Source organism: Salmo salar, chromosome ssa01 (genome assembly GCF_905237065.1).
Source record: "Salmo salar chromosome ssa01, Ssal_v3.1, whole genome shotgun sequence".
Classification (NCBI taxonomy): Eukaryota; Metazoa; Chordata; class Actinopteri; order Salmoniformes; family Salmonidae; genus Salmo; species Salmo salar.
In genome coordinates, this window is record NC_059442.1 from 163,132,030 (window position 1) to 163,148,102 (window position 16,073).

The 16,073-nt window shown below is 44.7% G+C and overlaps 1 protein-coding gene across 4 annotated transcripts in view; it reads right to left on the reverse strand.

Annotated features, from left to right (window-relative positions):
• The window catches only part of LOC106571288 (cAMP-specific 3',5'-cyclic phosphodiesterase 4D), a 388,079-nt gene that overhangs the window by 279,404 nt on the left and 92,602 nt on the right, over positions 1 to 16,073 (reverse strand). Inside the window, exon 1 of one of the 4 annotated variants that reach the window (XM_014144227.2) lies at positions 666 to 829. The exons of 2 other annotated variants lie outside the window; for them this stretch is intronic. In XM_014144227.2, coding sequence (XP_013999702.1) covers positions 666 to 757 — 92 coding nt within the window. In that variant the 5' untranslated portion in view covers positions 758 to 829. Of the gene's footprint in view, positions 1 to 665; positions 830 to 16,073 lie in introns of those variants that run through there. One more of the 4 variants, XM_014144256.2, reaches the window with a different exon arrangement.

Below are 16,073 nucleotides of genomic sequence, written 5' to 3' on the forward strand. Positions count from 1 at the left end.
TATGATAATGTATACCTGTACAACAATATTCAATTAGAGATTATTGGCACTGTATAAAATAAATACAAACAGTCATATTGTATGGTCAACATTTTTTCACAATTAGATTATTTTATGCTAATACAATTGCTCAGAGAAATAGATTTTGACTAACAAGTAATATTTTGTTAATTTTAGATTGTTTTAATTACTTGCGAGCAATTGTATTAGCATAAAATAATATAATTCTAAAACAAATTGCATACACTATCCCTCATCTTTTTTGCCCATCTTTTTCAAGGGTGCCACTAATTTTAGACTTGACTGTATAAAGGGCAGGTGCTCATATTGAAAATAGGAATGAAGCCAGAATCAAATACGATAATAGACAATACAACAGACAGTACAATATAATTTAGTTACTAAACTGGGAAAGGATAAATGTTTTTTCCATTATTTTTCTCCAAAACCTTTCCAACTAACAGTCTAGTCGCCTACCTGAAACAATGGACGTCAGCAAAGTTCTAAAAAATACTTGCTTTATTTTCCATCATCACACTTATTCATCTAATATCTGGAAAAGGTTGCACAGGGTTGATAGTTATTTCATATACGGATCTCGTACATCCGCACACACCGTAGAAAAACAATTGTTCTGAAGCACAGTAGTAACTCTGCGCACTTACCGTCTAAACCCCACAAACGAAGATGGCCAAGACATCCTAGATTTTTTCAAGCACGGTCTGTGCCCGGTGTCCACAGCGTAGGTCCTATCCATCTTTGAAGATGTCAGGTTATTTTCGCTGCCTGTGTCGGAATATCCTCTCCTTTTTTCGTGAAGCGCGTCTTAGCTCTCCGCAGCAGAGAAAGTGTGTGAGTGAGCGTTGAGAGTGGAGCGGCGGGTGGAACTGCAATAGTAATATTGCTGCTACCCCCTCTTCTGTTTGAGCACACTCATCTCCACGGATGCTGCCTGGCTGCCAAGGTAGATTTTGTGGTCACAGCGATGCTGGCAGCATCCATGTACGCTTGCCAGAGCAACTCAGAGACGATAAGAACTTGGTATTCAAACTTTTGCGCCAGAATTTTTCGAGAACCAATTTTTGGCCAAAGACTTTCTCGGGACCCCACACCATTCCAAATCTAACGGCACAACCTTCCAATCGTTGAATTCTGATTTTTACATCAACAAATAACCTTAAATTCATTGCATTTTCATCTGGCAACCAATAAATACATTTACTCAATAAAATTGTATTTTTCCAAATCATCTTTCTCAAAAACGTTTGTATATTGTCTCATACAATAACCTGTAATAATAATATTTCACAGCTGCTCTATTTCACGACATATGTCCAATGATGTTATTAACCAATCATGTCTTAAAAATGTAGAATTTCCTCACTACATGCAAATACAGGGGTTTCTGCATCTCACCGGTAGAAACAGGCCAGCTACATTTTCTGGTTGTAAGAATACCACAATATCCAGAATTCATAGCGATTTCAGGACATAGTACCACCACGTGGATCTGTATCCAACTAATGTGAGGAACATCAATATGTCTGCAACCAGCACTTTCAGCCAGAACACCGAGTTTCTAAACCCAGAGGCGTAACATTGCAAGACTTCCGGGAACGCTTGCGAAGCAGACCAGGCCGGGGTTTGGGGTTCGAGAAGTCAATGAGAGAAGCGAACATTTCTTCCTTAGTTGTTCATTTTCTCGAAATCTAAAGGCAAAACCTAGGTTTGAAACAATGTTTTAACTAGTTCAAAATGTTATTATTCCAAACTTGTGAAAGTGACAAACTGACACGTTTTAATATTTGTCAAAAACGACTTTATATTGAGTGCCTTAGATTTGATGGCATGCACATGCGTAGTTCGGGCTAGCTAGCTTTCGTAATACACTGGCTAGAGATTCCAAAGCATATCAATCAAATCAAATGTTATTTGTCACATGCTTCGTAGACAACAGGTGTAGACTAACAGTGAAATGCTTACTTACGGCTTCATTTCCAACAACGCAGAGTTAAAGAATAAAAAATATGAAATGTGACACGAGGAATAAATACACAGCAAATAACAAAATTAACGAGTAAAAATAACATGGCTATATATAGGGAGTAGAAAATATCATGGCTATATATAGGGAGTAGAAAATATCATGGCTATATACAGGGAGTAACCCGCACACTGCTCTTTAATAAGCTTTACGTATCGGCCTCGCGGCCTTCGTCAGAGCTTTACGTATCGCCTCACGGCCTTCATCGGAGCTTTATGTATCGGCCTCGGCCTTCCTCAGAGCTTTACGTACCGGCCTCACGGCCTTCATCGGAGCTTTATGTATCGGCCTCGGCCTTCATCAGAGCTTTACGTATCGGCCTTCGTCAGAGCTTTACGTATCGGCCTCACAGCCTTCATCAGAGCTTTACGTACCGGCCTCGGCCTTCGTCAGAGCTTTACGTACCGGCCTTCGTCAGAGCTTTATGTATCGGCCTCGCGGCCTTCGTCAGAGCTTTATGTATTGGCCTCAAGGCCTTCATCAGAGCTTTACGTACCGGCCTCACGGCCTTCATCAGAGCTTTACGTACCGGCCTTCATCAGAGCTTTACGTATCGGCCTTCATCAGAGCTTTACGTACCGGCCTCACGGCCTTCATCAGAGCTTTACGTACCGGCCTCACGGCCTTCATCAGAGCTTTACGTACCGGCTTCGGCCTTCGTCAGAGCTTTATGTATCGGCCTCACGGCCTTCGTCAGAGCTTTACGTATCGCCTCACGGCCTTCATCAGAGCTTTATGTATCGGCCTCGGCCTTCGTCAGAGCTTTATGTACCGGCCTCGGCCTTCGTCAGAGCTTTACGTACCGGCCTTCGTCAGAGCTTTATGTATCGGCCTCGCGGCCTTCGTCAGAGCTTTATGTATTGGCCTCAAGGCCTTCATCAGAGCTTTACGTACCGGCCTCACGGCCTTCATCAGAGCTTTACGTACCGGCCTTCATCAGAGCTTTACGTATCGGCCTTCATCAGAGCTTTACGTACCGGCCTCACGGCCTTCATCAGAGCTTTACGTACCGGCCTCACGGCCTTCATCAGAGCTTTACGTACCGGCTTCGGCCTTCGTCAGAGCTTTATGTATCGGCCTCACGGCCTTCGTCAGAGCTTTACGTATCGCCTCACGGCCTTCATCAGAGCTTTATGTATCGGCCTCGGCCTTCGTCAGAGCTTTATGTACCGGCCTCACGGCCTTCATCGGAGCTTTATGTACCGGCCTCACGGCCATCATCAGAGCTTTACGTATCGGCCTCACGGCCTTCATCAGAGCTTTACGTATCGACCACACGGCCTTCCTCAGAGCTTTACATATCGACCACACGGCCTTCCTCAGAGCTTTACGTATCGACCACACGGCCTTCCTCAGAGCTTTACGTATCGGCCTCACGGTCTTCATCAGAGCTTTACGTATCGGCCTTCATCAGAGCTTTACGTATCGACCTCACAGCCTTCATCAGAGCTTTACGTATCGGCCTCACAGCCTTCATCAGAGCTTTACGTATCGGTCTCACAGCCTTCAGAGCTTTACGTATCGGCCTCAAGGCCTTCATCAGAGCTTTACGTATCGCCTCACAGCCTTCCTCAGAGCTTTACGTACCGCCCTCACAGCCTTCCTCAGAGCTTTACGTATCGGCCTCACAGCCTTCATCAGAGCTTTACGTATCGACCTCACAGCCTTCCTCAGAGCTTTACGTATCGACCACACGGCCTTCATCAGAGCTTTACGTATCGACCTCACGGCCTTCATCAGAGCTTTACGTATCGGCCTCACGGCCTTCATCAGAGATTTACGTATCGGCCTTCATCAGAGCTTTACGTATCGGCCACACGGCCTTCCTCAGAGCTTTACGTATCGACCACACGGCCTTCCTCAGAGCTTTACGTATCGACCACACGGCCTTCCTCAGAGCTTTACGTATCGACCACACGGCCTTCCTCAGAGCTTTACGTATCGGCCTCACGGTCTTCATCAGAGCTTTACGTATCGGCCTTCATCAGAGCTTTACGTATCGACCTCACAGCCTTCATCAGAGCTTTACGTATCGGCCTCACAGCCTTCATCAGAGCTTTACGTATCGGTCTCACAGCCTTCAGAGCTTTACGTATCGGCCTCAAGGCCTTCATCAGAGCTTTACGTATCGCCTCACAGCCTTCATCAGAGCTTTACGTATCGGCCTCACAGCCTTCCTCAGAGCTTTACGTACCGGCCTCACAGCCTTCCTCAGAGCTTTACGTATCGGCCTCACAGCCTTCATCAGAGCTTTACGTATCGGTCTCACAGCCTTCATCAGAGCTTGACGTATCGACCTCACAGCCTTCCTCAGAGCTTTACGTATCGACCACACGGCCTTCATCAGAGCTTTACGTATCGGCCTTCATCAGAGCTTTACGTATCGACCACACGGCCTTCATCAGAGCTTTACGTATCGGCCTTCATCAGAGCTTTACGTATCGACCACACGGCCTTCATCAGAGCTTTACGTATCGACCACACGGCCATCCTCAGAGCTTTTGTGAGTTTTTTAAATTAGCACCCTTATGTAGACCTAGCCCCACCGACATCCGTTCTATGCATCGAACGGGGTTGGAGTCGAGGGAAAACAAATAAGTGCTACCAAATATAACAATATGCATTTCAAAAATATTAGAATAAAGTGTGTACATAACTTATTAAACACGTCTGTAAAACCACAATGAGGACATCGATCAACCATTCATAAATCATTGTGTACCGTGCAAGAAAAACTGAAATAGGGGCATAATTCATGTTCAAAATTACAACATAACATACATAGGCATTTAATCATTAAGACGTCTAGGAAATAATGTCTGGAGGGTGAAAATCCCAAAACATTCTCTTTTGCTCAGAGATTATTTATCACCTCCCCTGTCTGATATCTTAACTTTCTCTATGCCACTAAATCTAAAGGGTGCTAATTAAAAAAACCTCACAAAAGCTCTGAGGAAAGTCGTGTGGTCAATACGTAAAGCTTATTAAAGACCAGTGATACTATCAAGAGCAGTGTGCGGTTTCCTTATTTTTTCTCATTTTATTCAACTGTTACCATGCACCTGCAAAAAAGAGAGCTCAGATGTGCGAGTGCCTTTTGAATGTCATATACAGGGAGTACCAGTACCAAGCCAATGTGCAGGGGTACGAGGTAATTGAAGTAGCTATGTACTGTGCATGTAGGTATGGGTAAAGTGACTAGGCAACAGGATAGATAATAGACAATAGCAGCAGCGTGTGTGTGTGTTTGTGTTGTGGGGTCAGTATGCATGTGTTTTCAAGTTATATGTGTGTTGGTGTCAGTGTAAGTTTGTGTGAGTATGTGGGCAGCCAGCTGCTATCTGGCGATGTCATTTGTAACGTTGCAAGCTTTAGGTTACGCTAGCTAACTAACTAACTACAGCAGATGCTAACGTGACTAACGTAATGTATTCTATTTAGAATCTAATCCCATCAACATCTGCAGCGGCATCAACATCAAGCTCAGCACCAGAAACTAGTGTAAGTCACCTTTACAAAAATCTACTAAATCTTTACATGACTCCGTAATGAGCAAATAAATATACTGGACCTAGGCACAAACATAGTCTGTGTCTTGTTGTCATAGTTGGTGTGTTTACAAGTAGGCCACAACATCTACTGTATGGAGGCTTAGTTGATTGTTCATGCAAGGTTTGAAGTCTAAATTGGATAAAAGTAGGTAATAGTAAGGAGGGGATGCTGTGGGTGACTGACTGATGTCTGTTGGGGGTGGATATTGTTTGTCAAGGTTGATCTTTTGACATGAGGGGGTGGGTGGATATAGTACTGTCACACCCGGATCGGTTTCACCTCTTTGTGCTTGTCTCCAACCCCGTCCAGGTGTCACCCATCTTCCCCATTATCCCCTGTGCACTTATACCTGTGTTCTCTGTTTGTCGGTTGCCAGTTCGTCTTGTCAGGTCTTACCAGCGTGCTTTCCCGTCTTCCTGTTTTTTCAAGTTTCTGTTTCCTAGTTTCCCCAGTTCTGACCATTCTGCCTGCCCTGACCCAGAGCCTGCCTGCCATTCTGTACCTGCCTGACTCTGACCCGATTACAAACCTCTGCCGCCCCTGACCCCGAGCCTGCCTGCCATTCTGGTCAATAAACATCTGTGATTTTAGCTGTCTGCATCTGGGTCTTAACCTGAGTTCTGATTGTACGAACTGGCCATGACTGACCCAGCAGACTCAGACCAGCTCCACAATACTGTGTCCCAGCAAGGAACCAACATTGGAAGACACGAGACATTACTGCAATGCCTTATGGAGGGCCTCCATACCCTGGTGGAACACCATGGCCAGGCGTTCGATACATTGCTGGAGCAATTCCGCGGATTCCCTTCAAGGCAGCAAGCCACACCAGTAATTCCCCAGACTCTCAGCAACTCCACCACCAGCGACGCTTCTTCCCAACCTACCCCTCCTCTGGAGTGTTACGCTGGAGATTCTGGAACCTGCCGGCCTTTCTCTCCTTGTGCTCCCTTGTCTTCGAGCTGCAGCCTTCTTCGTTCCCCTCGGACCGCTCGAGGATAGCATACATCATAACGCTGATATCCCAAGGAACACTTGAAGGGCGAGAGACCAGTGGCTGAGCAGGGAAGGGTGTATTCCACCCACACGAGTTGCTGGCTCCAGGTGGTGGGGTTGGTGGAGACGAGGCAACGAAGGGCCGTCTCCAGGTCCTGATTGGCTCGCTCGGACTGGCCGTGAGATTGGGGGTAGAAACCAGAGGACAGGCTGGCCGACGACCCAATGAGGGTGCAGAACGCCTTCCAGAACCGGGACGAGAACTGGGGACCCCGATCGGAGACCATGTCGACCGGAAGTCCATGGATCCGGAGGACGTGCTGCACCATGACCTGAGCACTCTCTTTGGCTGAGGGTAACTTGCGAAGGGGAATATAATTAGCGGCTTTAGAAAACCTATCCACCACTGTCAGTATAGTAGTGTTGCCGTCTGGAAGCCCAGTAACAAAGTCCAGGGATAGATGGGACCAGGGGCGGTGAGGAACAGCGGCTTTAATTATGAATAGATCCACCATTGAGCACAAAAACAACACTTGTTACAGAATATTTTACATAGAAATAACATCTGTCAGACAAACCATGCCTGGTTTGGTAATATATTGGTAATATAATATCAATGTACAAAACATCACTTAAAAAAACCTTTGTAGTTTAACCTGTTGGGGGTAGGGGGCAGTATTTACACGGCCGGATAAAAAACGTACCCGATTTAATCTGGTTATTACTACTGCCCAGAAACTAGAATATGCATATAATTATTGGCTTTGGATAGAAAACACACTAAAGTTTCTAAAACTGTTTGAATGGTGTCTGTGAGTATAACAGAACTCATATGTCAGGCAAAAACCTGAGAAGATTCCATACAGGAAGTGACCTGTCTGACAAGTTCTTGTTCATCTTTTTATTGAAGACTGAGGATCTTTGCTGTAACGTGACACTTCCTACGGCTCCCATAGGCTCTCAGAACCCGGGAAAAAGCTGAATGATATCGAGGCAGCCCCAGGCTGAAACACATTATCGCCTTTGGTAAGTGGCCGATCAGAGGACAATGGGCTTAGGCGCGTGCACGAGTCGACCCCGTGCTTTATTTTCTTTCGTCTTTTTACCTAAACGCAGATTCCCGGTCGGAATATTATCGCTTTTTTACGAGAAAAATTGCATAAAAATTGATTTTAAACAGCGGTTGACATGCTTCGAAGTACGGTAATGGAATATTTAGAATTTTTTTGTCACGAAATGCGTCGTGCTCGTCAACCTTCTTTACCATTCGGATAGTGTCTTGAACGCACGAACAAAACGCCGCTATTTGGATATAACAATGGATTATTTGGGACCAAACCAACATTTGTTATTGAAGTAGAAGTCCTGGGAGTGCATTCTGACGAAGAACACCAAAGGTAATAACATTTTTCTTATAGTAAATCTGACTTTGGTGAGTGCTAAACTTGCTGGGTGTCTAAATAGCTAGCCCTGTGATGCCGGGCTATCTACTTAGAATATTGCAAAATGTGCTTTCACCGAAAAGCTATTTTAAAATCGGACATAGCGAGTGCATAGAGGAGTTCTGTATCTATAATTCTTAAAATAATTGTTATGCTTTTTGTGAACGTTTATCGTGAGTAATTTAGTAAATGTTTAGTAAATTCACCGGAAGTTTGCAGGGGGTATGCTAGTTCTGAACGTCACATGCTAATGTAAAAAGCTGGTTTTTGATATAAATATGAACTTGATTGAACAAAACATGCATGTATTGTATAACATAATGTCCTAGGTGTGTCATCTGATGAAGAGCATCAAAGGTTAGTGCTGCATTTAGCTGTGGTTTGGATTTATGTGACATTATATGCTAGCTTGAAAAATGGGTGTCTGATTATTTCTGGCTGGGTACTCTGCTGACATAATCTAATGTTTTGCTTTCGTTGTAAAGCCTTTTTGAAATCGGACAGTGTGGTTAGATTAACGAGAGTCTTGTCTTTAAAATGGTATAAAATAGTCATATGTTTGAGAAATTGAAGTAATAGCATTTCTAAGGTATTTGAATAACGTGCCACAGGATTCCACTGGCTGTTACATAGGTGGGACAATTTCGTCCCGCTGACCCTAGAGAGGTTAATTAAACCGCTGTTACAAATACATTTCTTTAAGTAGCCCATACTAAATAGCACTCTATTCCCAATTTAGTTTTCTGCGCTACAGATTGAATGGCGCTTCTGGTTCAGTTTGTCTTGTAGATAAGATGTGCCGTTTTTTTTTTAAACCGTCAAGTTCTGGAGACAGCATAAATGGAACCTTGGGAGAGGTGAGTGCTGAGAGGGGGAAAGCCAGGATGCTGTAACCCCGGATGAAGCGGCAGTAGAAGTTAGCAAACCCCAGGAAATGTTGCAGCTGCACTCTGGAGGTGAATTGAGGCCAATCCACCAGTGCCCTCACCTTTTCTGGATCCATCTGTATATTTCCTGCAGCCATGACGTATCCAAGGAAAGAGATGGTGGAGCAATGGAACTCACACTTCTCCGCTTTAACGAAAATCTAGTTCTCCAGGAGATGCTGAAGGACTTGTCAGACGTGTTCTTGAGCTGACCGGGAAAAGACCAGGATGTCGTCGAGGTAGACAAACACAAACCACTTCAGCATGTCACGGAGCACATCGTTGACCAGGGCCTGGAACACAGCGGGAGCGTTGGTCAACCTGAATGGCATAACTAAGTACTCATAGCGCCCGCTAACCATATTAAAGGCTGTTTTCCACTCATCTCCTTCCCATATCTGAACCAGATGGTAGGCATTCACAAGGTCCAACTTAGAGAAGATGGTCGCTCCCTGAAGAGGTTCGAAAGCCGAGGAGAGATCCAAGTACTCCGCGGGAATGGCTGAGAGATCGAAGGCTTCTCTCAAGCCTGCAGGAAGACATCCCTGGGCAGGTTGGGCTAACTTGAGACAATGAGCTTGGCAGAACGGGCTCCAACCCACAATAACACCAGTAACCCCATCGATCAGGGGATTGTGCTTCTGCAGCTATGAATATCCCAAAACCACAGGTAGACGGGGAGATTCGATGAGCAGGAACTGCATACACTCACTGTGATTTCCTGATACTCGTAGGTCGATAGGAATCGTTTACGGGTGACTCTGCCAATAGAGTGCCCATCCAGCACTCTGACATCCATGGAAGTGGAGAGGGGCTGAGTGGAGGTTCCAAGCTCCGACACTAAGGAAACACTGATAAAGCTCTCATCGCCCCTAGAGTCAATGAGCACCCGGAGTGATTTGGCCTCGTCACCCCATAACAGGGTGGCATGGAGAGAGGTGCGAGTAATGGGAGATTGGAAAATCCTAGTACGGCTCACCAGAGTATTCATACCTACTGTACTGATGAGCCTGGTCTTTTTAATGGACAGGTGGAAATATAATGTTCTGTAGTCCCACAATACAGACAGCTCCTGGTGTTCTGTTTGCATAAACGTTCATCCGGAGACAATCGAGTCTTTCTCAGTAGCTTGGGCTCTGGATGAGGATAGTCGACCGCCATAAGTGATTCCTGTGAGCACTCGGGTGACACCGGATTCTCTCGGAAATGCCTTCGGAGGTTTCCGGGATTCCTCTGAGGCAAGGTGGGAGGGCAACAGGAGCCAGATTCCATCTCCCTCCTACGTTCTCGTAGCTGCCCATCGATCCGGATGGTTAAGACTATGAGGGAGTCGAGGTCCATGGGCAGCTTCCGGGCTGCAAGCTCATCTTTGATCACCTCCGATAATCTGTGAAGGAGCATGTCGAACAATCCTTCCTGGGTTGCAGGCACTCTCAGCCGCCAATGTGCGAAAATCCACGCATTGTCTGCCACACTACAAGGAGTCTTGATGTAGCTGGAGCAGTTTACGAGCAGCCTCTCTCCCGGACAACAGAGACCTTCCGTACTTCCGCCACGGACTCCTCCAGACTGAGGCAGACGGTGGACTGTTGCTCCCACACCACTGTAGCCCAGGCAAGTGCCCTCCCGGACATCACCGTTATAAAGTACACTATCCTCAAGCGGTCCGAGGGGAATGAAGAAGGCTGCAGCTCGAAGACGAGGCAGCACCGGGAGAGAAAGGCCAGGCAGTTTCCAGAATCTCCAGCGTAACGCTCCGGAGGAGGTAAGCAGGGTTCTCGGGACACTGGGGTAGGTTAGGAAGAAGTGCCGCTGGTGGCGGGGTTTCTGAGAGTCTGGAGAATTATTGGTGTGGCTTGCTGCCTTGTAGGGAATCAGCGGAATTGCTCCAGCAATGTATCGAACGCCTGGTCATGGTGTTCCACCAGGGTATGGAGGCCCTCCATAAGGAATTGCAGTAATGTCTCGTGTCTTCCAATGTTGGTTCCTTGCTGGGACACAGCATTGTGGAGCTGGTCTGAGTCTGCTGGGTCAGTCATGGCCAGTTCGTACAATCAGAACTCAGGTTAAGACCCAGATGCACACAGCTAGAATCACAGATGTTCACACATCAAGGGCAGGCACAGGTCCGTAATCCAGGGCAGAGTCAGTAAGGTATAGAACGGCAGGCAGGCTCGGGGTCAGGGACGGCAGAGGTTCGTAATCAGGTCAGAGTCAGGCAGGTACAGAATGGCATGCAGGCTCTGGGTCAGGTCAGGCAGAATGGTCAGAACCGGGGAAACTAGGAAACAGAAACTTGAAAACAGGAAGATGGGAAAACACGCTGGTAAGACCTGACAAGACAAGACGAACTGGCAACAGACAACCAGAGAACACAGGTCTAAGTGCACAGGGGATAATGGGGAAGATGGGCGAACCTGGAAGGGGTTGGCGACAAGCACAAAGACAGGTGAAACCGATCAGGGTGTGACAAGTACCTTGTTTGAGTATTTATGGGGACAAAGTAGTAAAATGTTGGCTAATCACTGACTACTGTGTGTCCTACAGACTAATCCTGATGATGATGACCTTGACACCAGCTTTAGTAGTACAGAGCCTGTAGACTCATTGGATGAAAGCTTTCAGCCTGGAATAAGCTCAACATCATCCGACTTTGAAACAAGCCAGGCCAGCGAAAGGTATTTATGAAAGCTCAATACACTGTTGAGAAAACAAAATCACCAATACTGTTTACAAGACAAGTGCTCCTCAAATGTAACTGACTGCTTCTAGCCTCTTCACTACTGTTGGCAGTGCTTGTCTACTCTACAGCACAACTGTAGGTGCCCATACACAACAATATACAACTAGTATGTCTACAAGTCAAGACCCCTCAAAATTTTCACATCTTTGCTAAAGGCTCATCTCAATGCCCAATTATTGACTGAGTGTAACAAAACACATACCAGACTACTGTACCCTTTTTTGTTTACCAGATGAACATGGTTTATTGTAGGGTTACACATCCTAATGATCAGTCGGCATGTCTTTCCAGGAGGCTTGCAGTTCATACAAATCTTCTGCAAGACATCGAAGCAGTGTGTAGTGAAGAACATTACCACAGCGCCAAAGCCTGCTAAACCAGCTGCCATTACCCAACACAAGAAGAGATATACCAGCTGAAGAACATTCTGGAACCTGCCTGGAACATTCAACCAACACAACATCCATATTCAGTTAGACTGATGTTGTAGTATAATATAGAATGTATAGAATGCTCAGAACTGCATTGTGGTATAGATATTGCTAGCTGTTGTACATATGTATATAATGGAGTTTTATATAATATTTTTTACAAGTGTACTGACAAGTAACTAAATGATTCCAGCTACATCAGAAACCAATAAAGTGTTGAATTCAACTTCTGGATCAATTGATTGTGATATTCATGAAATGTATTTGTATAAACTAGCTTCAATTTTACTGCTAAAACAAATTATACAGAGAGTTGGTGTATCACTTAAACTTTATTTTGTTGGCATGTAAACATGTTTCAATGAAACAGTAGATGAGTCTGTCAATATAGCAAATACACTGAACTAAATATAAAAGCAACATGTAAAAGTGTTGTTCCCATATTTCATGAGCTGAAATAAAAGATCACAGAAATATTCCATACTCACAAAAAGCTTATTTCTCTCAAATGTTGTGCACAAATTTGTTTACATCCCTGTTAGTGAGCATTTCTCCTTTTCCAAGATAATCCATCCACCTGACAGCATGATCATTTCACAGGTGCACCTTGTGCTGGGGACAATAAAAGGCAGTCTTGTGAGACCACATATTGAGTGTCTCAGTGTCGGATACATTTGTACTCGGTTTTGACTCTGTCTGGGACAGTGAGGACTCCTAATTTCTTCCCGGGACCAGTGGAGGAAAAAACGGCTAATTATCAGCTTCCATTTTGTCAGCGCATAAAACCGTTTCGTCAGGTCAAATATATACACTCCTTTGTTGAAACATTAATGTCTTAACAGCCTTAACAGACATGTTTGCGCAGTGGCGAACCTATAGGCCTTCAGTGTGTGACAGGTTTGTGATTCTGAAAGGACAGCAACCATAATACCACTGCAGTCATGCAGGAGAGTGCACTTTTTGTAAAACACAAAGGGCCAGTAGTGTAGTGGAGGGTACACTTTTTTTTCAGTGGGCATTGCTAATTCTCACTTCTTAAGCCCTATTGATGCGTATCATAGTATTTTAGTGGAGGTATAGGATGTATCAAGAATGTAGTACAAATGAGAAATCACGCAGAAAGTAGCCTACATAATAGCAAAGCACGTGAAATATATTCACATGCTTGCTGCACACACAGCCTAGTTTCAACTGAATATAATCTGCAGGCGGCAAGAGTGTGCAGCTCTCAACTGGTTTTGGCATGGAGCAGCTCACAGATGAATGACATTGGTAGCCGGAGGGTAGGAAAGATGTTTCACCGTATGATATCTACCAGTAAATGTTATCTAAGGCAACAATGGCTACACAAACCAGGTATTGAAAAAATGTAGTCGAAAGTGTTGGTTAGCAGGCTATTTGTGATGCGCAATTGTCATCATGCTCTGTTTGCATCTGGGCTGTATACATGGATGGGCCTGGGTGGACACCGGCCTACACACTGGGTAGCCAGGCCCTGACAGGCCCACCCAATCAGAATGATGTGGTTTAAGCATTGTTGTGGACTTAGACCATCACATTTGTATCTTTTTTCTATGAAAAAAAGGTGTGATTTTGAGAGTGAAAATCTGAAAAATATATAGGAAAACACATTTTTTTAAACATTGCGAAACATAGGATTTTTCTTCACACAGGGTGCCTTTCCTTCGCTGAGCGGGCTGTTTGGGAACTTTTTGGCAAACTTAGAGTTTACCCAATTCTACAGGCACCACTACACCCCTGCATAGGGCCGATGGAATGACAGCAATCACACACAGCATGATGTTAAATCACCACTACACCCCTGCATAGGGCCGATGGAAAGACAGCAGTCACACACAGCATGATGTTAAATCACCAGTACATAGGGCCGATGGAAAGACAGCAGTCACACACAGCATGATGTTAAATCACCACTACACCCCTGCATAGGGCCGATGGAAAGACAGCAGTCACACACAGCATGATGTTAAATCACCACTACACCCCAGCATAGGGCCGATGGAATGACAGCAATCACACACAGCATGATGTTAAATCACCAGTACATAGGGCCGATGGAAAGACAGCAGTCACACACAGCATGATGTTAAATCACCACTACACCCCTGCATAGGGCCGATGGAAAGACAGCAGTCACACACAGCATGATGTTAAATCACCACTACACCCCAGCATAGGGCCGATGGAATGACAGCAGTCACACACAGCATGATGTTAAATCACCACTACACCCCTGCATAGGGCCGATGGAAAGACAGCAGTCACACACATCATGATGTTAAAGGATAAACTGTCCATAAACTCTGACATAATAAGCCAGAAGGTCTAAATAATAAGAAGACAAAAACACAACCATTAAGCATTTCCCAATTGAAATGTACAACTATTACTTCTCATTGCAAAAAAACATTTCATGTTTAGAACACAAAGTAACAGGTGTCCTAAAGTTTAAAGTGGAACTGACAGCGTTTTAACTACTTTGCAGATTTGAAACAAACAGACAATCATAATGTCAGTAAAAAAATATCAAATTCCCAATTTATGCTACAAAACCAACTCTATAAGTGGTTTTAAAAATAAGTTCTGTTTGACTCAACGTTCCACGACTTACACTAAGGCATTGTCGGGCAGAATAGATGGATGCAGTTCAATGCATGATTCATATAATTCATGAATACATTTCTTGGTAGTCCAAAAAATATTGCTATCAGGTTGTAAATCACAGCTGCCCTGGTACATTGTTTGCTGCCTCGATTCGGGATGCACTGTTTCAGTTTCAATGACTCAATATTCTCGACAAAAACAGACGAATGTAACTAAGGCTGGGAATGTCAATACAATCAAACTAGCAAGGGCAATGATCACAAGTCAGTCATAACGTGGCTAATAGACTAGCATATCTATTTATGAAGCAAACTAACAACACAGAGCCTAACGTCAGCTAGCTAGCTGCTAGGAGGATGTCATTTGATGCCATTGGAGGAGTGGGTGAGTGACTGACTGACTTTTTCCCCTTCATATCATTTTTCAGTTTTTCAACGACTATTATCCAGTTAACAAATCTCTTGCATTCGCAAATTCACTCTGGCCATCTACCCCATTTCAGAGCACTCTCGTCTGAGTGCCAGAGCGCAGAATAATTAGGAATTTACGAATGCACAACACCTGAATATGACCGGTGTCAGTAAACGTAGCCAAAAAAAAGTAAGTTAGTCATACGCTCTAGATAACATGTAAACAGCCTAGCCAGCTCAGCTACGGCAGGTAACATTTTCAGAGTAAGTTGTTTTCTCATTTGTGTCTGGAAGTTGCAAGCTAGCCAACTTTAGCCAGCTAGCTTCGGTGATTGGTTGGGACAAGCAGGCATTGGCAGGCGAGCTGCAGAAGGGTGAAGGCAAAAATTCCCCATCATTTATCAGTGAAATTTTGACAGCCAACTAGCTGAAAAAGTTTGAGAGGTTTTATCTAATGTTCCTTCGTTCAATTTTAGCTCATCTTGCTCTAGCTAGCATTAGTTGTTGAGCTTGTTGATGTCCATAACTGAGGGAGAGAGAGCCTACCTTCTCATGGTTGTTTGATCAATAGGGGTGTAAAGTTCCCAAATGTAAGAAGACTCCTGAGGTGTTTACATACTGTATTTGCAGAAATCCATTCAGGTGTATTTTGTGGCTTTTGGAGAATAGGTTCTAATGATCTTAAGTCGTGCTGTTGCTACTGCTTGTAAACACACAACTCAGTTCAAAGTGAATGATAACAGACCCGTGTTGAATATGTCTTGTTTGTATAAAGGCCTACTGTAGCTCTGATTGGCTATAGTGCACCGATCTGTGTAGACTACGGTCCTGGATAAGATGGATGTTTTTACTCGGGTTTATTTACTGCAGTGTCTATTAACTGTCAAAACGCACGGCCGCTTTC